Source organism: Triticum aestivum, chromosome 2D (assembly GCF_018294505.1).
Source record: "Triticum aestivum cultivar Chinese Spring chromosome 2D, IWGSC CS RefSeq v2.1, whole genome shotgun sequence".
Taxonomy (NCBI): Eukaryota; Viridiplantae; Streptophyta; class Magnoliopsida; order Poales; family Poaceae; genus Triticum; species Triticum aestivum.
Genome location: NC_057799.1, coordinates 98,051,582 through 98,073,396, shown reverse-complemented (window position 1 = coordinate 98,073,396; position 21,815 = coordinate 98,051,582). Strand labels below are relative to the sequence as shown.

Here is a 21,815-nt window from a genome sequence, read left to right as displayed (position 1 = left end):
AAGTCTCTTTACTCGTTCCGTAATACATCATCCCGCAACTAACTCATTAGTTGCAATGCTTGCAAGGCTTAAGTGATGTGAATTACCGAGTGGGCCCAGAGATACCTCTCCGACAATCGGAGTGACAAATCCTAATCTCGAAATACGCCAACCCAACAAGTACCTTCGGAGACACCTGTAGAGCACCTTTATAATCACCCAGTTACGTTGTGACGTTTGGTAGCACACAAAGTGTTCCTCCGGTAAACGGGAGTTGCATAATCTCATAGTCATAGGAACATGTATAAGTCATGAAGAAAGCAATAGCAACATACTAAACGATCCAGTGCTAAGCTAACGGAATGGGTCAAGTCAATCACATCATTCTCCTAATGATGTGATCCCGTTAATCAAATGACAACCCATGTCTATGGCTAGGAAACATAACCATCTTTGATCAACGAGCTAGTCAAGTAGAGGCATACTAGTGACACTCTGTTTGTCTATGTATTCACACAAGTATTATGTTTCCGGTCAATACAATTCTAGCATGAATAATAAACATTTATCATGATATAAGGAAATAAATAATAACTTTATTATTGCCTCTAGGGCATATTTCCTTCAAGAAGCACGACAAGGAGAATGGTCAGGATGGTGCAGGTAAGAAGAGTCGTGGTGGCCGTGGAGGGCGCTGCGGCAAGGCCAATCAGCAGATCGAAGGAAAAACCTGCTAGAGGTCGTGAAAAGAAAGAAGAGAACAATGAGAGTGAAGAGGAAGATGGAGATGAATCCAGTGAGCATGATTTCCAGAAGGCAACATAGGCCATGTGCATTGACGAGGGTGCGTCTTTGCATTCCTCTCACCGCCAGTTTAAGCAGTGGGTGCGTGAGGTCAACGCAGCAGAACCGACAGCAGACGCACTGAAATCCCCTCAAGTGGTCACACATGCTTATCATTTTCTGTGTCCAGGACCACCCTCATCGCACAACTGCGGTCGGGTGCTTGCCGTTGTTGGTTTCACCAACAATCCGCAACCTCAAGGTTACGAAAATATTAGTTAACGGTGAGGCTGGCTTGAACTTGATTTCTCCAGGAGTAATCGAGAGGCTACAAATTCCCGACGAGGCTAGATGGGGGCTCGAATCTGGGTAAACCCCTGCGCTCTCTGTTGATTCTACTCTTTGCGTTTTGTTCAACTCCCTAGCCGAACCACAAGGGGCTAGATGGCCCCATAGATGGTCGTTCCACCACGACATTCGGAAGATGACTTGTATGTACTAACGGGCACATCCGCACATGTGCACTAGGTCCTTATTCCACCCATCATGAAGCCATCAAAAATTTCTACACAATATGGAAACATTAACACAATATGCATGTGCCATGTACACAATTTCTAGCCGATAAGTCAAACTTGGACCCCTAAATAAGGAACTTGAAAAAAAGACTAAGTTCAGAAAACATTGCTCATTTCGTATTTAGTACTCCCTCCATCCTAAAATAGTGTCAAAAACGATATTATATTTTGGGACGGAGGGAGTATTTCACAACTGAATTTGTATTATTAACAGCTGAATTTTTCTTTTAAACGCACGGAATCATATTTGGAATGACTATTAAATCTTTTGAACATGCACGTAAAGAAAGTAGATGACTGGATAAGTAGGAAATGAATATTTTATTCAGGCATCTGTCACCTATATATTGTGAAAACAACCATGTTAATAGAATTACAACCTGATGAGCTGAATGAAGCAAAAGAAACGAAAGAAACAGGCTTCCAAGTAAACTAACAAAATGCAATGAATGCAGCAAAAGAACAACATACATGCACATTCGAATGTTAAATACTAAAAATAGCGAGCAACCCTAGTACTTGTTGACGACCCTGCAGTTCCTCCTGATCTCGCCGTTGGCAGCGGTCTTGAGCTCGATGGCAGCCATCTTGACCATCGCCTTGGCAAACTTCTTCTCCCAGCTCCCGGGTTTGAAAGCGTTCTCCATCACCTTCAGCGCCGTCTTCCCCGACGTGAGCAACGCCGCATCCGAGGTGAAGAGCACGTTGCGCTTGAGCAGATTCGTGTAGTACTTGTTGTCCATCCGGTTGGGGGTGACGATGTCCTGCACCACTGTGGGGTCGTTGGTGAAGTTGGGGCTGACGGGGCACTTGCTCTGCAGCAGCCTGGTGAGGCCTGGGTTCATGTCGGAGGGGTTCGCGGGCAGACGGTCGGTGAAGGAGGAGCAGTGCGAGACGCCGATGGTGTGCGCGCCGGAGAGCACCACAAGGTCGTCCTCGTTCATGTTCTTGGCCTTGAAGCTGTCAACGAGCTGCGTGAGGTTGAAGAAGGGCGGGGGGAGGAACTGCAGCGACTCGCTCTCGAGCGACACGCTCCCGTCGAACCGCCCCGCCGGCATCTTGTAGTCGATCTTGTAGCCGCTGAGGAAGTAGGCGGAGTCGCGTGCGGCGAAGGCGATGACGTCGGCGCAGGAGACGACTCCAGGGCAGACCCTCTCGAGAACCGCCTTGGCCGCGTCGATCACCTCGAAGCCGCGCAGGCTGGGGAAGTTGGGCGGGCCGAGCTTCTCCGGCCGCGGGTTCGCCGGCGTCGGGTCCAGCAGCACCGACGCGTCACAGCCCTGCACAAGCCGAATGTTAATCACGTGATCGACGCTCTACGCGCATGAAAATGCAAGCAGTTAACAGTACGCGGCCACGTACCTGGACGAAGCAGTCGTGGAAGGCCATGCGGATGATGCCGGCGCCGAGGCCGGGGTTCCGGGAGACGGCCTTGCCGACGACGGACCTGACGATGATCTCCGCCGCGGGGCACTTGCGGTTGTAGTAGCCAACCCTCACCCTGTGCCCCGGTGCCCCCTTCCCCTGGCATGTCGCCGCCAGGAGCAGCACGCACGCGATCCAGATCGGAACCCTACCCATATCCTTGAACGACGAGTGTGTGTGTGGGTGGCAGGAGTCTGGAAGCGGAAGCTGCAGTGTGTGTGGTTGAGGTGTGGAGTCGCTGCTCCTCGGCACGTCCATTTATATGCGCGGGAGTGGAGAAGAATTGGCAGGGGTTTGTCTTGCCGGCAGAGCATGTTCCGTGTCTCTAGGGAACATGCGAGCACAACTCAGCATGCATCCAATTGAGCTCAGGAACGCTGACTTCAAGGAAACCGGGTTGGTAATCTAGTCTTGAATGGCGATGTAGGCATGTGCAGATCTGGCTGGGACGAGTGGGTTTGCAGCTCCATGACAGCGTGGATGGATCATGCATGGATAGGCTTTTCTTTCCCGACTGAGGTTAAGTTAGCACATTCCATTCTGAGCAATAATTCATGTCGCTCCTGTATATATTATTGTGAACCTGATCAGTGGTAACTCCGGTACATCAACTTGTCTCAAGACTCAAGTACGTGTTTACTCTTCGCCGGCGAGCTGTTTATTTACTCCACAGCGCATGGTAAAGACATCTCGATTATTTCAAGAGGGCTTGTCGGCCACTGGCGGATTTGCTGGACGCTGGACGGTGGTGTACGCAATGACAAAAATGCTGCATATACATATACAGATATACCGCTGGAGCTCAAAAGTCCACAACGAAGAAGCATAACTCGTCTGACTGAACAAATCATCGATCTGGGAGCGCGCAACTCCTCTTTGCATGCCCTATAATCGTGCAAACCGACGCCTCATAGTCAATTGAATCTTGTATAGTCAAGAGTATGCATTTGTATGGGTTTTTTGCATGATGTATATTTGTTGCAGGACGTTTTTTTTGCAGAAAGATGTGTAGTCAATGCACTACATAGTTCATCAGTGGCTTCGCCACTGGATCCATGCATGGATGATGGATTGATCGTGCACCAACTCGAATGATATAATGCTTAAATTGTCGATGGGCTAGATCTGGGTGCTACATCTCTGGCCGCATCGCGCCTACCAACCGTTAGAGCATCTCCAGCCGCGCCCCCAACAAGGCCCCCTACGCGATTTTTTGGCCGCCGGCGTCAAAAAATCAGTCCAGTCGCACCCCCAGAGGCACTTTTTTCGCCGGCTCGGGCTGAAATTGGCGCCGCGGACCCAACCCGAACCCGGCGCGCTAGGGGGCGCTCGGGGGCGCCGGGCGAATCGTTTTTGGCGTGAAAGCGCCGCGGGCCAGCCGCGTCAGCGACACCGCCCGCCTCGTCTTCTCCCGACGCCTCGGTTTCTCGCGGGGAATCAATGGCAAGGCTGCCGTCGGTCAGCTTTGCCATTGATTCCTCACGGGCGGCGCGTTCACGGGGCGGCGCGCCGACGCCTCCCCTCCCTCGGACGCGTACACACGGACGCGGCGCGGCTATATATGGCCTCGCTCGCCTGTGATGAGTGCCACCTCTCCACCTCTCCCGAGCGCCGCCGCCGAGCTCTTCTCCCCCAACCACTCCATCTCCCCGATGGCCGAGCGTTTCCCCGGAGACGAGGCGGCGGCCAACGGCTTCAGCCGCCGTTCGATCCGTGAACAGGAGTCCTGGCTCCTGTTCCAGGCGAACATCCCGGCGCCGCCGGACATGCGCGCCGGGCCGACGGGCTGGAGGCTCAGCAATGGGGGAGTGCCGATTCCCCCGTTGCCCGACGCCGTGGCCAAACCATCCTACTTCGCCGATGAGGTCGAGATCGTGTGCGCCTCCCTCACCGACGCCGAGCTCTCCCTCCCCCAGTACGCCGCCGACAACCACGCGGCTTGGGCGGCGTACTTCGAGCGCCGCCAGCAGCAGCGGCTGGCGTCCACCAATGGGGCGCCGGTGGTCGGCGGCGTGAAGAACAGCGAGGGGCGCCCCCGGCAGCACACTTGAGGGCGTGCTGACGCACCTCAAGGGCGGCAACAACCCGCCGTTGGCGTACCCCCCGGCGAGGGCAGCCGCCCCGGCGCAACGCCGACGCGACGGGCAATGGGTGCCAAGGAGGTTCGGCGCGTCCTCCTCCTCTTCCTCCTCCCGCTCCTCCTCCCACTCCTCCGGCACTCCGACGCTGCTCGGCGTCAAGGCCGAGCCCGCGGCGGAGACGCCGCTCGGTCGGCGCTCTCGCAGCGCCGGCATCGTCATCAATGAGGGCGGCCGGCGCGCCTCCTCGTCGGCTCCTCCTCCGCGCTTCGTCAAGCCAAAGACGGAGCCGGGGCTCGCGCCGGTGAAGACGGAGCACGGCGAGGTCGAGCTCGACGACGACGCGGCCCTTGAATGGGCACGCCAGGACTCCATCAAGATGGCGACGGAGCGCCAGCACGCCGCCCTGCGGCGCTTCGAGCAGCGCCGCCGAGGCCGCGACGAAGGAGGAGTCGTCATCATCGACGACAGGGACGACGACGACGACGCGCCGCCGCCGCCACCAGCCGGGGAGGGGTCCAGCAGGGGCGCCCGAGTCAAGGAGGAGAAGGCCGACGATGGCGGCGACTTCTCGGCCTTCAGCAAGTTTTCTTTATTAGTTTTTATGTAATGGCGACTACTCGACTTAAATCCGCGAATATAAGCCGAACTTTGCGTAAATTTGCTACATAATTTTTTTCCCCGCGCCTGGGGGCGGCGGCTGGGGGCCAACTCGCCCAGGCCCATTTTTTTCGCCGGGTCACCCCCAGGCGGCGATTTTAGGCGCCCCCTGGAGGGCCAACGGCTGAAGATGCTCTTAGTTCGATCACTACTTCACCAGTTACAGACGTGATAGAAGAGATGAAAAATTTAAAATGGGTGGCGGCGCTTCATGATTTTTTTTATAACACAGTATAAGCACAGACACTCGTACATATGCATATAGACTAGCATTATGAACACACACACGTAGATCCTATCTGTGTATGAGCCCTCACGACTTTGTAGTCGACGAAAACGTCTTCTTCAACTAAACACATATCGCCGGAAGGCCTGGAATAAATTCAGAAAAAATAAACCGACCATCAATGTCAAGTCTAGGACTTGAACCCTGTTGGATTGGTTCCACCACAAGAAATCTAACCATCTAAGTGTAACACCCCGCATGTAATTTTCCATATTTGTAACTCCAACTCTTGCCATTTTCGGCTATGTGCTATGGTATTCCCTCCGTGGTCGGGTTTTGTTTTTCTTTTCGTTTTGCATTTTGTTCATGTCATGCATTTCTTATCATATCATCATGTGCATTGCATTTGCATACGTGTTCGTCTCATGCATCTGAGCATTTTCTCCGTTGTCCGTTTTGCAATCCGGCGCTCCTATCTCCTCCGGTGCACTCCTCGTGTTTTTTTTCGTGAGCGGGTGTCAAACTTTCTCGAAATGGACCGAGGCTTGTCAAGTAGTCTTAGTATACCACCGGTAGGCCACCGGTCAACTTTCGTTCCATTTGGAGGTCGTTTGGTACTCCAACGGTTAACCGAGCATCCGCAAAGTCCATTTGTGTGTTGCAGCAAAACCCCCTCAAAACCAGCCCAAAACCCACCAAACTCTCTTCCATGCTGTATGTCGTTCGATCACGATCGTGTGGGCGAAACCGCACCTCATTTGGACTCTCCTAGCTCCCTCTACCTATTTATATGTGAGCCCTCCCGAAAACAATCACAGTCAAAACCCTAACCCGCTCCTCGCGCCGCGCCGGACGTGTCCGCCGCCGGCCAGACAACTCGCGCTGCCGCCCCAGACCAGTGACGCGCTGCCACGTGGCAGCCCGTACACCGCCGCCACCGAAGCCCGCCGGCCCGTCCGCGGCCCTCCCAGCCCGCACCGCCGCCGCCCGAGGCGCCTGCCCCCGAGCCCGACCGCGCCGCTCCCGCGCGCCGGCCGCCGGCCGGCTCCCTCCGCCGCCGCTCCCACGCCGGCCAGTCCCGCCATCGCCCCGCCGGCCGCCCGTCGCCAGGCCGCCGCCCGCGAGCCGCCGCCTCCGCCGCCGCGCCTCCCTCCTCCGCCGGTCGCCGCCCCGCCATCTCCCTCCTCCACTTCGCCCTTCTCCTCCCCTCCGGCCTCCTCTCCGGCGAGCCGCGCCGCCGCTCCGGCGAGCTCCCTCGGCCAGGCCCCGATCGGATCTGCTAACTGGCATGCGTTGACTTTTCCCCGAGACCCCCAAATTTCTTGTCATTTTTTCTCTCAGCATATACCCTTGTTCATCATAGAATAACTCTCCGTATGTAGCTCCATTTCGCGCGTGTAATATGTCAAATTGTTCACCTCGTGATGCTCTACATTTTGTTCAATTGCACCATGTTCATTAGAGTCCATCTTGATGCCCAAATCTCTGTTGCAAGAGTGCTAGTTGCTGTTATCTGCTGGTTCTTATCAGAACTTGGAGATTTGTCATTTTTGTATCATTTAATCTGTGCATCTTATGGGCATGAGCTCTACATGTGTTTTGTTGTATGCCATGCCGCCTTTCCAGTGGTGTATGCCATGTATTTTTGTGATCTCTGTGGTGACTATCATAAGCATGCAAACTAGGCTCCGTAATGTTTCTGATTTCAGGGACTTAGTGAATTCTGTCTTTGTCTACTGTTATTTTGTTGCCATGTAAACTTGATGCTACAGAGAGATCCATGCATATTTTGGAGATGTTCAGTAAGGATGTTTCGTATATATAGTTGTAGTTGATCCATTCCTGTACTTGTTTGCAATTATGGAGTGTCATAGCATGATTCAATCTTGCTCTACTTTTGCTATAAAATATTTCTGGCAGATTCTTAACATGGTATTCATTTTTGCCAAGCTTGTTGTAGTTGATCGATACATTCTATGCTTTTGTTCTTGCCATGGATAGCTTCATAAACATGCCGTCTTGCTGTAGGCATGCTTGTTTTGTCATGCATTGCCTTGTGGTGAGTGCATCAAGCTCACCAACATGCCTTCATATTGTTGTTTCTGCCATGCTCTGTTTTCTGCCAAGTCTGAAACCTGTTAACGAAACTTGCTATGTTTACATGCTTGCCATCATATCTTCAGGTCCTTTTTGGCTTATGGTCAGTAAGGGACTTTTGTCATATGCATTTAGTAGAACGCTGCCGTGCCTTGCTTTGCTATGTTAAGTTTCTGTAGCATGTTGATTTCATGCTCTGAACATTGCTACCTGATGCTGTTTTCTGCCATGTCCAGTAATTTCAGTAAGTCTGTGAACCTGATATCTTTTGCACTTTTGCCATGCTTGTTTGAGCTTGTTATGTTGTGATCTAGCCGTAGCTTAGTGTTCATCTTTTGTCAAGCATCTCCTGTAGATTACTGCCATATGCTTTGTTGCTATGTTGGAGTGCTGTAGCATTGTTGCTAGTTGCATTTTAAGTGCTATCATGCTGTTAATCGCAGATTCGTGTCATTCTTGTTTTGCTTATTTGCAAACCGTGCATCCGTTTCCGGTGATCTTTATATCGATTTCGACCGAAATCATCTCATCTTTCCAGTGGCATGCTTGGTTTGCCAAGTTACTTCCTTGTTCATCATTTTCCCTCCGGAGCACGCATATGCATCGCATATCATATCTTGCATATCATACATGTTTTGCATCATGTTGCTTGTGCATTTCTCGTGATTGATTGTGGTTCCGTTTGCTTGTGTTCTTGTCTTGGGTAGAGCCGGGAGACGAGCTCGTGAACGAGGAACCTGTTGAGTACGCTTACGAGGATCAAACTTTCGACAACTCTGAGAACCTTGCAGGCAAGATGACCACCCCTCGAAATCACTTCTATCTTTGCTTTGCTAGTTGTTCGCTCTATTGTCATGCTGCGCTACCTATCACTTGCTATTTCATGCCTCCCATATTGCCATGTCAGCCTCTAACCATCTTTTCCTAGCAAACCGTTGTTTGGCTATGTTACTGCTTTTGCTCAGCCCTTCTTATAGCGTTGCTAGTTGCAGGTGAAGTTGAAGTTGGTTCCATGTTGGAACATGGATATGTTGGGATATCACAATATCTCTTATTTAATTAATGCATCTATATATTTTGGTAAAGGGTGGAAGGCTCGGCCTTATGCCTGGTGTTTTGTTCCACTCTTGCCGCCGTAGTTTCTGTCATACCGGGATTATGTTCCTTGAGTTTGCGTTCCTTACGCGGTTGGGTGATTTATGGGACCCCCTTGACAGTTCGCCTTGAATAAAACTCCTCCAGCAAGGCCCAACCTTGGTTTTACCATTTGCCACCTAAGCCTTTTCCCCCGGGTTTTCGCGAGCCCGAGGGTCATCTTTATTTAAACCCCCGAGCCAGTGTTCCTCTGAGTGCTGGTCCAAACTAGAGCCACTTGCAGCGCCACCTTGGGGAAACTCGAGGATTGGTTTAGCTGTACGTAGTGTTCATCCGGTGTGCCCTGAGAACGAGATATGTGCAGCTCCTATCGGGATTTGTCGGCACATTCGGGCGGCTTTGCTGGTCTTGTTTTACCATTGTCGAGATGTCTTGTAAACCGGGATTCCGAGACTGATCGGGTCTTTCCGGGAGAAGGTTTATCCTTCGTTGACCGTGAGAGCTTATGATGGGCTAAGTTGGGACACCCCTGCAGGGTATTATCTTTCGAAAGCCGTGCCCGCGGTTATGAGGCAGATGGGAATTTGTTAATGTCCGGTTGTAGAGAACTTGTCACTTGACCGAGTTAAAATACATCAACTGTGTGCGTAGCCGTGATGGTCTCTTCTCGGCGGAGACCGGGAAGTGAACACGGTCTGAGTTATGAATGACGTAAGTAGGAGTTCAGGATCACTTCTTGGTCATTGCTAGGTGATGACCGTTCCGTTGCTTCTCTTCTCGCTCTCATTTGCGCAAGTTAGCCACCATATATGCTTATTGCCTGCTGCAGCTCCACCTCATTACACCATCCTTTCCTATAAGCTTAAATAATCTTGATCTCGCGGGTGTGAGATTGCTGAGTCCTCGTGACTCACAGATTTTACCAAAACAGTTGCAGGTGCCGACGATGCCAGTGCAGATGATGGGGTCGATCTCAAGTGGGAGTTCGACGAGGAACGTGGTCGTTACATGTGTCTTTTCCTGGTGATCAGTAGTGGAGCCCAGTTGGGACGATCGGGGATCTAGCATTTGGGGTTATCTTATTTTCATTTGGATCTTGACCGTAGTCGGTCTATGTGTGTATTTTGGATGTTGTATGAATTATATTTATGTATTGTGTGAAGTGGCGATTGTAAGCCAACTCTTTATCCCATTCTTGTTCATTACATGGGATTGTGTGACGATGACCCTTCTTGCGACAAAACCACTATGCGGTTATGCCTCTAAGTCGTGGCTCGACACGTGGGAGATATAGCCGCATCGTGGGCGTTACACTAAGCAACTTGCTATTCAATATCTTCTCTTTTCAGAATCGATAAAAATAATACGTTGGACATTTTGGATTTGAGAGTGAACATCTCCTGTGCCGTTGATTCCAAGTATGAATCTTAGGGCAAGGGAAACTAGCCACACCAGATTTGTATTTCGTTCGGTATAAAGGACCATCACCGGGAATGCCTCCCCTCTCCCCTCACTCCTCTGTCTTCCCTTCCTTGTTCCCCACTCCTACCCCATTTCATTCTCCCACACGGCCGCTCCATCGCCGATTCCTTCCTTATTCCCTTTCGTTCTCTTCGGCGACGGTAATGATTGTTCCCAACAGTGGAGTAGTGGCACGCCGCGGATGCGGAGGCTCCCGCACGTCATGCGGCAGGCAGATCTCGGGCCGCGACCATGTCGATGACGGTGGAGAAAAGGGAGCCACGCGCGTGGTGATGTTGTGATTCCAGCGGTTCAGAGTTGCCGTAGAGAGGGAAGGGAGGCGGTGGCGCTGCTCGAGGAGGCTGGACCCGGAATGGGGGGGGAGCGGAGCTGTCCCCGATGCAACGCTGCTTGAGAATGCGGGGTGTGAAGCAGGAGAGTAGCGGCGGAGCCGACGCCGATATGTTCCATAAGGGCGGCGCTCCCTGCAGCCACATGTTTGGGGGGGGGGGGGGCTAACAGCTAAGCTCGAGGACGGATAATATAAATTGCTATGCATTGACTGAGATGACACAAATTGGGGTGTTTTCTTGAGTGTGTAGTTTTTTTTGCAGCTTACAAAATTAGCACCTTTGTGTCATCATTTCATGAATGAAATAATCACCACGTATGTGTCAAACTTTTTTGTCCTCCTTTTTTAGTATACATGAGTTTTTAGATCAGTTGCATTTTCATGATCTATATAATGGACATTGCAACTTTTGTATCTTCATAGGTGGCAGTTCTTAATTTTGAATATCATAGCAATTTTGTGTGGTCATGAATTTTGTTTCATCATATATGCATGTTGCCGCCATTTAGTTTGCTTAATGTTTGACATGCAAACTTAAAGCATCTCTAGCAGACCCCGTATAATGCTGACCCACAAAACGCGTATACAGTTCGCGGAAAACGGCTTTGCGGGCCAGCGCGGGCGGCGGCAGAGCCAGACGCCGTAAAATGGACCCGTAAAAAAGATATTCTGCATTTCAATTTCCGGCGTGAAAACACATTTCTTTGCTTCTTTATTCTCTTCAAGGGAATTGGATACATAATAATTCACCAAATTTTTGCTAGAACAGCAAGACAAAAGAAAACAAGAACCGCAATTAGGCATTTTAGAAGATATCCAACTTCCATAACTGCTTCCACTAGTTGGAACAACATCTTCTCCATGCATTCGTCGTTGATCTGCGGATTCTTGATCTTGCATTCTTCATTCTTTTTCTTTGGTTCTAAAGAAGTAGATGTTGCTTCCCCTCTAGTTTCTTCTCTAATTGCACATGCAGCCGCATCATTAGCCTCAATTTTACTAAGGAGTGCACGAACATCTATTAAGTTTCTTTCTATCAATAAATCAATGTATTCTCCTTCCCAAAACCAAAATGAGCATCCATGTTCCTACACACTTGACAATCTCCATAAGCTATCGAAATTGAACCGAATAAGTTGACAAAGCCGAATGGAAACAACAACATGCCCCGTTGTTTCCGCATTTTAAGAATATCCATCCGGGGTGGTTCGGTGTGCTAGAAGTTAGCTGCAGCATTGTCCGTGTGCAGTCGTCACACTGTATGAGCGGCATCGGCGAGCCGGCGAGCCGCTGCGTGAGCGCGGAGCCTGGGCGACGGCCAGCCGAATCCTTGCCGGCAAACCGACGATGGCGGCTAGAGGATGATCCAGTACCTGCATGCGGCTCTAGGGCTTTGTCGGGGTTGCGTTGGGTGCTCCCCGACCAATCCATGGCTTGGCGTAGCCACCGATGGCCGAAAATGCCAAATCCAGCGGCCGCGACAAACAACCGTGGATCTGCAGCTTGGAGGCGGCGACTGAGGTAGGAGGAAGTGGTGGACGACAATCTGGGGCGTGTGGCGCCCGCCGGCGTGATCCCAACGGTTGGGTATGGCCGGAATCGTAGGCGGCGGTCCGGCGACACTGGGTGGAGAAAAGCGTGGGCTGAAATCCCCCCCCCCCCTGCCAACCGCTACAGCTATACACATGGCACCGACGGGGCGAGGGGGAGAACCCGCATTTTTGCGGGTTAGGGTGGGAATTTTGCCGCGCCCCGCAAAAACATTTAGGCCTCCTTTGGTTTAGAGGAATCTTGTAGGAATTTCATAGGATAGGATTTCTATAGGAAAAAAACCATTAGAGCCATTTGGTTTGTAGGAATGGAATACTATTCCTATGGAGGAATTCTTCCTATCCTTCACATTTCATAGGAAAATAAACATTAGGCTAGACTCAATGGAAAAAATCCTATGATGTGAATCAAAGGGCATCTTCATCCCTATTCCTACTCATAGGACTTGAGATACATGTCATCTCATTTTCTATGACTTTCTTATTCCTATAATTTACCTACCCTATGAACCAAAGAAGACCTTATGGGTTGGACGCGTTTGCGGAGTCTGATCAGGCAGCATTTTCCGCGCGAACCCGTTTTTGACGGTTATTTTGCAGGTCAGGGCATTATACGGGGTTTGCTAGAGATGCTCTTAGATATGTGTTGCCATGAAAATAATAAATTCCTATAAAAGACCACAAAAGTGATATTATAATAGTATGAAACAATAAAAAATTATAAATACGTTTGAGATGTATCAGCCGCCTTGCTGCCCCATACCGAACTCGAATACTTCCTAAAAACCTAAAAACAACACCCATACCATTGCACGACAGGCCCGGGTCGGATTTCAAGCTCACTGCCGTCCAGGACCACGTGCCCACTGCCACTTCTCTGGTGACCTAGCCAGGATGAGTCGTTGTTTAAGATCGCCGCACTAGATTACCAACACCGCCGTCGAGCACCGCCTGACCAATACTGCTACCGGAGCACACATGTCCTTCACCAACCTACGGCAGCCATCCAACTCCTCCACAAGCAGCCCGCCCGGATCAGGACATTCCAGCCAACGCCGGCGCCCTGGCGGTGGCTAGAGGGGTGTATGCGGTTTGGCGGCTAGGGTTTCGGTCGACCGGCTGGTCCGCTATCGTATTTGCCAAAAGAAGTTGCAGACTAAAATCCTTGTAAGTTTAAGTGTAGAATTATTGGTAGCAAAACTCCATTTTAATCGCTAGCATCACGCCCGTGACTGGTGAAGTAGTGATCGAACTACCGGTTGGTACGCGACGCAGCGAGATGTTGAACCCAGATCTAGCCCATCGACAATTATAAGGCATTATCCATCAAACTGGTGCACGATCGATCCATGCGTAGATCACACTGGCTTTGTTCTTTCCTTTTCTTTTTCCCGTGAACAAATTATGAGGCGTCGGTTTGCACGATTACAGGGCATGGAAGAAGGGTCGCGCGCTATCCAACGATCTACTATATATCTATCTATGATCATCCTTCTGTGTGGACTTTTGAGCTCGCTGGTTGTATGCAGTACTTTTGTCATAACGTACACCGTCGTCTAATGTCCAGCAAATTCGCCGTGACCGACAGGCCCTCTTGAAACGATCGAATGTCGTTTACCATGTGCTGTGTGGAGTAAACAAACATGTCGCCAGCGAAGAATACACACTGGAGACATCAAATTCGGACTGAATGTGTGCTAATTTAACCTCAGCTAGCCGGGAAAGAAAAACCTATCCATCCACGCTGCCTTGCAAGCATTTGAGCTGCAAACCATTCACGATTCACGGATCTGCACATGCCTACATCAACATTCACGACTAGATTATTTATCAACCCGGCGGCCCGGGTTTCCTTCAAGTCAGCGCTCCGGAGCACGATGGGATGTATGCTGAGTTGTGCTCGCATGTTCGCTGCGGCGTCTAGGGAGGGAACATGCTCTGCCCGATTAAGAAACGCAGACAGGACCAATCCCCTTCAGCCCCGCGCGTATAAATGGACGTGCGGAGGAGCAGCGATTCCACACCTCAACCACACGACTGTAGCTTCCACTTCCAGTCTCCTGCCACCCAACATACACTCGGCTCTAGTGGGTCGATCGAGCTCAACGATGGGTAGGGTTGCGATCTGGATCTCGTGCGTGCTGCTCCTGGCGGCGACATGCCAGGGCAAGGGGGCGCCGGGGCATAGGGTGAGGGTCGGCTACTACAACCGGAAGTGCCCCGCGGCGGAGATCATCGTCAGGTCCGTCGTCGGCAAGGCCGTCTCCCGGAACCCCGGCCTCGGCGCCGGCATCATCCGCATGGCCTTCCACGACTGCTTCGTCCAGGTACGTGGCGTACTATCAACTGTTTTCTATATGCATGTAAAGCAACGTACGAGCACGTGGTTAACATTGGCTTGTGCAGGGCTGTGACGCGTCGGTGCTGCTGGACCCTACGCCGGCGAACCCGCGGCCGGAGAAGCTCGGCCCGCCCAACTTCCCCAGCCTGCGCGGCTTCGAGGTGATCGACGCGGCCAAGGCGGTCCTTGAGAGGGTCTGCCCTGGAGTCGTCTCCTGCGCCGACGTCATCGCCTTCGCCGCACGCGACTCCGCCTACTTCCTCAGCGGCTACAAGATCGACTACAAGATGCCGGCGGGCCGGTTCGACGGGAGCGTGTCGCTCGAGAGCGAGTCGCTGCAGTTCCTTCCCCCGCCCTTCTTCAACCTCACGCAGCTCGTCGACAGCTTCAAGGCCAAGAACATGAACGAGGACGACCTTGTGGTGCTCTCCGGCGCGCACACCATCGGCGTGTCGCACTGCTCCTCCTTCACCGACCGCCTGCCCCCGAACCCCTCCGACATGAACCCCGGCCTCACCAGGCTGCTGCAGAGCAAGTGCCCCGTCAGCCCCAACTTCACCAACGACCCCACGGTGGTGCAGGACATCGTCACCCCCAACCGGATGGACAACAAGTACTACACCAACCTGCTCAAGCGCAACGTGCTCTTCACCTCCGACGCGGCTTTGCTGACGTCGGGGAAGACGGCGCTGAAGGTGATGGAGAACGCTTTCAAACCCGGGAGCTGGGAGAAGAAGTTTGCCAAGGCGATGGTCAAGATGGCTGCCATCGAGCTCAAGACCGCTGCCAACGGCGAGATCAGGAGGAACTGCAGGGTCGTCAACAAATAGGGTTGCTGGCTATTTGTAGTATTTAACATTGGAACGTGCATGTATGTTGTTCTTTTGCTGCATTTTGTTTCTTTTGTTTCTTTTGCTGCACTCAGCTGACCAGGTTGTAATTTGATTAACAGGGTTTTATTCACGATAGGTGATAGATGCCTGAATAAAATTTTCATTTCCGGCTTATTATCCAGTCATCTACTTTTTTTGTGAATGCATTAATTTATGTGGGCGACTTGCACCGAAGGTTTTAGGTGCGCTATTGCATTAGATCTCGGGTTCATCATTCAACAGGTTTAGAAAGAGCCAATACAGATTGAGCGCTGCTACACACACGATAAACTTTAGACAATCTGCGAACAATACAGCACATCAGCCGTTCATGTATGGAGCAGAACTTGATAGCACCGTCCAAACCTTCCATCGTCCAAAGTTCGTGCGGGCTACTGACGTTCATGCAGTACTTTCGATACAAATTTGATTTCGGATATTTAGAGGACAAATTTATCGCTGTTAATAATACAAATTTAGTTGTGAAATACTCCCTCTGTACATTAATATAATGCGTTTTTGTGGTTCCATGTAGTTTTTGCAGTTTAAGTGAAACTGCAAAAATGTCTTATATATATTAGTGTACAGAGGTAGTACCAAATACGTAATGAGCAATGCTTTCATAAGCTTTGTATCTTATTTTCAAGTACTCTATTTATGGGTCCAAGTTTGACTAATCGACTACTCCCTTCGTTCCTAAATATTTGCCTTTCTAGAGATTTCACCAAGTGACTACATACGAAGCAAAATGAGTGAATCTACACTCTAAAATATGTCTATATACATCCGTATATGATAGTCCATTTGAAATCTCTAAAAAGACAAATATTTAGGAACGGAGGGAGTAGAAATTTTATGCATGGCACATGCACATTGTGTGAATGGTGTGAAATTGTTTAGAACCTTTTGATGGCTTGCTGATTGGTGCATAGCCCGTTGGTGCATACAAGTCATCTTCATCCCCCCCCCCCCCCCCTCGTGTGTGTGTGTGAGAGAGAGAGAGAGAGAGAAGACATAGAGCCCTGCTATATAAATAAAGCCAAACCGGTGAGTCATCCAACAAATGACAAAAAGTATTAGGCAAGTAACCGGCACACAAGGCAAGTGCAAACCATGACGGTCGGGCAAACAAGCCATGCAGACCACCCAAAGGAACAACAAAATCATGATGAAGCTATGTCCTTGGAGAAGCAGGCGCTGAACAAAGGTCAGTATTAGAGGCATGGATCTTGGCGTCATAGAGATGGTGTCAGTGTCCATGGCTTTAGCGAGAGGCTTCCATTGTTGTAACAGGGCAACCATTTTGAAAAGACAGATATCCTTATGTTTAGGAAAAACATGTCTGGTAGTAAACTTCTTCTGAGTTATCCAGAAGGACCAAATGAATGCAGCGAAAGCAAGCCAAAATACACAACAGACTGGCCTGGAAAATTCAAGAGACAAGTAAAGAGATCATCAAACCATTTCGGGTTCCAGTTAAGGTTCAACCATGATCGGACACAGCTCCAGTACATGTCGGCAAGATCACAATTAAACAGAATGTGTTCTGTGTTTTCATTCTCTCGACAAAGAAAACGGCCAGCAGCTGCAGGTGCACTTCTTTTCATGATTTGATCAACCAGCAAACGAAGTCTCGCCGCCTGTCAAAGAAAGATTTTGATTTTAAGAGGAATATGTGCCCACCATATCGCCTTGAAGCGATGGTCATGCCATCCTTGAACAAGTTCCAGATAGAGAGATTTAACCGAGAATCCGTCCGAGGACGAATGCGGCCAAACGAGTTGACCTGGAGTCTCCGAAAGCACGGGAAAAGGGCAGTGAGCTCCGAAGTGGAGATGGACTAGTTGGAAATGTACGAAGACAAAACAGGAAATGAGTGGCGGAGGGGGGAACTTGTTGTAGGCAACGAAAAACCTACATTGTTTTGGAAAGATACCGGGCTTGATGATTCCCCGTTGGGAGTACAATGCCTAAACCTGTACAACATCGTGCAAGGGAAAAATGTGTATGTTGCATTGGTTCTTGGGGTGATCCCGTTGAATATTCAATTTCGACGAACGCTAGATGGAATAAATGGACGGATGGATTTGTTTGGTTCTGAGGTTGATGTTGGTCAACCTATCTGATGAGGATGGCTCATTTTGGTGGAAGCTTGAAAATTCAAGTGGATTTTCTTTTAATTCCATGATGCATATGTTATTAACAATTATCAAGTCTTTCGAAACAAATACATGTGGAAATTAAAGGTTCCATTGAAAATAAAGATTTTTATGTGGTTTTTACACAAAGGTGTAATTCTAGACCAAAAATAACATGGTCAGGTGTCGTTGGAAGGAATGCAAAAAGTGTGGTTTCTGTGTGATCAGGAGGAAAACATTTATCATTTTTTCATATTTTGCTTGTTTGTGACATTTTTCCGGTGGATTGTGCATGTAAGGTATAATCTACCACCCCTAGCTACCATGGGGAATATGTTCGATAATTGGTTGAGGGCAATTCCCTCCTCTCTAAAGGCGTAAATACAAGTCGGCGTTTGTGCTTTAGTTTGAGCATTATGGAAATGTCGTAATGGCCTCTTTTTAACAAATTTAAATTTCCTAACTTTTTGCAGGTTATCTATATAGCCCCCAGCTTAATCCGACTTGGTATACCCTACTTCATGTGGAGGACAAAGGATCCGCAAACTTTGAGTGCGACTGACTCGAGATGCTCGCACGATGTTTCTTCAACTGGGCCAGACGATGATCCAATGATAGGATATGTGACACTCCCCATTATGTCTTGTTGGGGCCTGGTTGTTTTGAGATTTGAGCTCTTTTTCATTTTAATTTTTGTACTACACTCTAGATGCTCAGTCCTTAGTACTCAATGGTATATGGTTGTGTGCACCATTTGATGCTTAGGCTCGGTGGACCCTCTTTTTAAGAGAAAATTAGTCAACATACAAGGCATTTTTATCGTAAATACAAGCTCTATATCAAAATGTAAGGCATTTTCAGGTTTTGTATAGGGCGTAAAAATATCTTACATTTTGTTTATGGGGAGTATGTCTTAGTTTATGCCCACAAGAGGTCGTTCTCCTATTGTAATGTCTCCTATACGCCTGTTAATCACTTGGAGTTTAAAGCTTAATACATGTCAAGGAAAAAAAATTGAAACACAAGAAAGATGTGGACGCTCATACATATGCACATACATCACCCTTATGAACGCATGCACGCATACCCTTACCCCTACGAGCACCTCCGAAAAACTAAGCCGGTACATCATCTTGAGATTGACGAAGTCGTCAAAGGTGCTTTGTAGCCGACGGGAACATCTTCTATCATTGAAAGCACATTGCTGGAACGACTGAAATAAATTCAGAAAAATATGAGCATCATTGTCAAATCCAGGACTACATGTCAAGCTATTAACGGACTTGTTTCCGTAACAAATTCTAAACAACAACCGGTTGTTGTCCATTCTCCCACTAAGAGAATCATCGATCGGCACCGTAACATGTTCAGAACATGTCCATCGTGCATCACGCCGCAGCATGATGTACAGCACAGTTGGAATCCTGGTTGCACACATGCATGGAATTATTGTTCCAAAAAAGTCTTCGCCTTCCACTGGAACCAATCGACATTACTGTGTTGTTAAAAACTTGTCTTTCTACGCTACCTATACCCTCCCCCTGAAACATTCCTCAACAACTCACAAGCTCCGTCCGCGCAGAAGCGATATACATGACAAATCAATCAACCCCGGATCGATGAGTTGTTCATGTTCATCCATGTGCCCAGTTGACATTGATCTACAACATATATACAAATTAAAGAAGCTGTACACATGTATAGCGGTCGAAACAACAATTCGTTCCTGGTACATCCCTCGAACTACCCCACGGAGCTGATCTATAAGTAGACGAGCGCAACAGCGTCAGGAGGCACGGTGGCTGAAGCGCAGCCTGTTTCAACTTTCAAGCACCGAACCTGCAGACATGGCAAACCTTGCCGTTGCAATCTTGTTTGCATCGCTCGGCGCCGTGGCTACTGCTCAAAAAGCCTCCGCGCCGGCAGCGGAAATGCCAGCCTACCAAGGTTCATATCCAAGCTACGCTAGTCCGCCGGTAGCCGAAATGCCAGCCTACCAAGGTTCCTATCCAAGCTACGCTAGTCCGCCGGTACCCGAAATGCCAGCCTATCAAGGTTCCTATCCAGGCCACATTAGCTCCCCAGCTGCTAGCCCGAGCTACACTTTCCCTGCTGCCACCCCGGCACCAAGCCAGCCAAGCATGGCTGCACCTACTGCTAGTCCACCGAGCCCAACCCCTTCTCCGTCCCCAGGACGACGACGGAGACTGCGAGTCGGCTTCTACAGGCGCTCGTGCCCACGGGCGCAAAAGATCGTCAGGGAGGCCGTGAGGAACGCCACGTCCAAGAACCCCGGCCTCGGTGCTGGGATTATTCGGATGCACTTCCACGACTGCTTCGTCCAGGTACAGTTGTAATTATGAAAATCCACTCATGCATGTAGTAATAATACTCCACGATATCTGCCATGTGCATGTGAGCAGTACGCGCGCAAGGCATAAAACCTCGTGAATGTTTTCTTAAAGAAATGTTCATGGTGATTGCTACAATCGTACTGTGGATAGAAAATACTGCTAGTGGGTACGTAAGCATGATCCGATTAATTCAGATGTCAGATAAATATTTTAATTACTTCGTCTTGGTCCGTACAGACATGTTTCTATTGCGTCGGTGTGATGCCAGGTGTTCATTAACATGTGTGTGCGCGCGCGCGACGTTTTCTTACAGGGTTGCGATGCTTCCGTCCTGCTCGACCCGACAGCGGCCAACCCGCAGCCGGAGAAGCTCAGCCCACCCAACTTCCCAAGCCTGCGTGGCTTCGAAGTGATTGACGCAGCCAAGGAGGCGCTCGAGAAGGTTTGCCCCGGGAGGGTCTCCTGCGCTGACATCATCGCCTTCGCCGCCAGAGACGCGTCCTTCTTCCTCAGCCGGGCCAGGATCAACTTCAGGATGCCGGCAGGGCGCTTAGACGGACGCGTGTCCCTCTCCAGTGAGGCGCTCGATTTCCTTCCGCCGCCGTTCTTCAACCTCTCGCAGCTCGTCGACAATTTCAAGGCCAAGAACCTCGACGAGGATGACCTTGTGGTGCTCTCCGGCGCGCACACCATCGGCGTGTCCCACTGCTCATCCTTCACCGACCGGCTCCCGCCAAACCCCTCCGACATGAACCCGGCGTTCGCCACCCTCTTGCAGAGCAAGTGCCCGGTGAGCCCCAACTTCACGAACGACCCAACAGTGGTGCAGGACATTGTGACGCCCAACCGGTTGGACACCCGGTACTACACCAATGTGCTCAAGCGCAACGTGCTCTTCACCTCCGACGCGGCACTCTTGTCGTCCTGGCGGACAGCCAGGAAGGTGGTGGAGAACGCACTTATCCCAAGGAGGTGGGAGAGCAAGTTCGCCAGGGCGATGGTGAAGATGGCGGCCATCGAGCTCAAGACCGCCGCAAATGGGGAGATCAGGAAGATGTGCAGGGTCGTCAACAACTAGGATTGCCGGCCACTTGTAGTTAAAACCAAGCGTGCACACTGTTTAGGTTTTCCCATCAGTTTATTTTGGAGCATCTGTCCTTGTTGATTCCATGCATTTTGGTTCCTTGGTTAAGTTATAAGTAGAAGCATGTTATTGTTCCATTCTTTGGTTAAATTAAATTAAATAGCTGGCTCAATTGTACTTGATCATATTACTTCTCAAATGAAGTTTGTTTTTTAGCTCATCATGTTACCGATTTTGCTCCGTGTTTTCATGGTCACTCATGAATCTTGACCATGCGAATTTCACTCCACGCCGAGACCTATACTGCTTTCCACACAATCTCTCTTGTCTCCCACGCAAAAACCAATATGCTCTACACTCAATGCATAATCCGGTTGTAAAGAGTAAATTGCAAGAAAAAACCACTACTTTAAAGACTAGGTTAGCAAAAAACACTATTATGTTTTTTGGCAGAAAACATCATAAACGCGCTCAATCAGCCCTAATCTGCCAACCAGTGTTATTTGCCAAAAGATTACGCTAGCTAGACATGTTGTTTTCTGCCAAAAAATGTATAGTTGTGTTTTCTACTAACCTAGTCTTTAAAGCGGTGGTTTCTTGCAATTTACTCGGCTGTAAACTATTCGCAAGTGTATCACCTTGATGTGACGTCTTGAAACTCAAAAAAGTACCAACTCACCTTGATGCGACGTCTTGAAAGTTGTCATAAAAAACTTTCTATTTGCCATGAGCAAAGTTCGAA

At 49.8% G+C, this 21,815-nt stretch overlaps 3 protein-coding genes across 3 annotated transcripts; 2 read left to right on the top strand and 1 right to left on the bottom strand.

Moving 5' to 3' along the window:
• Positions 1 to 1,642: 1,642 nt before the first annotated feature.
• On the bottom strand, positions 1,643 to 2,978 carry LOC123048914 (peroxidase 2). Its single transcript, XM_044471930.1, has 2 exons — positions 2,703 to 2,978; positions 1,643 to 2,620 (listed from the first exon to the last, which is right to left on the bottom strand). Exons 1-2 carry the CDS (start codon positions 2,919 to 2,921, stop codon positions 1,853 to 1,855), a joined length of 987 nt encoding a protein of 328 aa, XP_044327865.1. The 5' UTR covers positions 2,922 to 2,978; the 3' UTR covers positions 1,643 to 1,852.
• Positions 2,979 to 14,322: 11,344 nt separating this feature from the next.
• Positions 14,323 to 15,632, top strand: LOC123048913 (peroxidase 2). Its single transcript, XM_044471927.1, has 2 exons — positions 14,323 to 14,611; positions 14,691 to 15,632. Exons 1-2 carry the CDS (start codon positions 14,393 to 14,395, stop codon positions 15,453 to 15,455), a joined length of 984 nt encoding a protein of 327 aa, XP_044327862.1. The 5' UTR covers positions 14,323 to 14,392; the 3' UTR covers positions 15,456 to 15,632.
• Positions 15,633 to 19,445: 3,813 nt separating this feature from the next.
• On the top strand, positions 19,446 to 21,288 carry LOC123048912 (peroxidase 2). The gene is made up of 2 exons (XM_044471926.1): positions 19,446 to 19,980; positions 20,303 to 21,288. The coding sequence occupies exons 1-2, from the start codon at positions 19,483 to 19,485 to the stop codon at positions 21,065 to 21,067; spliced, it is 1,263 nt and encodes a 420-aa protein (XP_044327861.1). The 5' UTR covers positions 19,446 to 19,482; the 3' UTR covers positions 21,068 to 21,288.
• Positions 21,289 to 21,815: the final 527 nt, after the last annotated feature.

Coding starts and splice junctions, on each gene's coding strand:
- LOC123048912 (XM_044471926.1), top strand. CDS start 19,483: ATGGCAAACCTTGCCGTTGCAATCTTGTTTGCATCGCTCGGCGCCGTG. Junction 19,981..20,302: donor TCCACGACTGCTTCGTCCAG/GTACAGTTGTAA, acceptor GTTTTCTTACAG/GGTTGCGATGCTTCCGTCCT.
- LOC123048913 (XM_044471927.1), top strand. CDS start 14,393: ATGGGTAGGGTTGCGATCTGGATCTCGTGCGTGCTGCTCCTGGCGGCG. Junction 14,612..14,690: donor TCCACGACTGCTTCGTCCAG/GTACGTGGCGTA, acceptor TGGCTTGTGCAG/GGCTGTGACGCGTCGGTGCT.
- LOC123048914 (XM_044471930.1), bottom strand. CDS start 2,921: ATGGGTAGGGTTCCGATCTGGATCGCGTGCGTGCTGCTCCTGGCGGCG. Junction 2,621..2,702: donor TCCACGACTGCTTCGTCCAG/GTACGTGGCCGC, acceptor CGGCTTGTGCAG/GGCTGTGACGCGTCGGTGCT.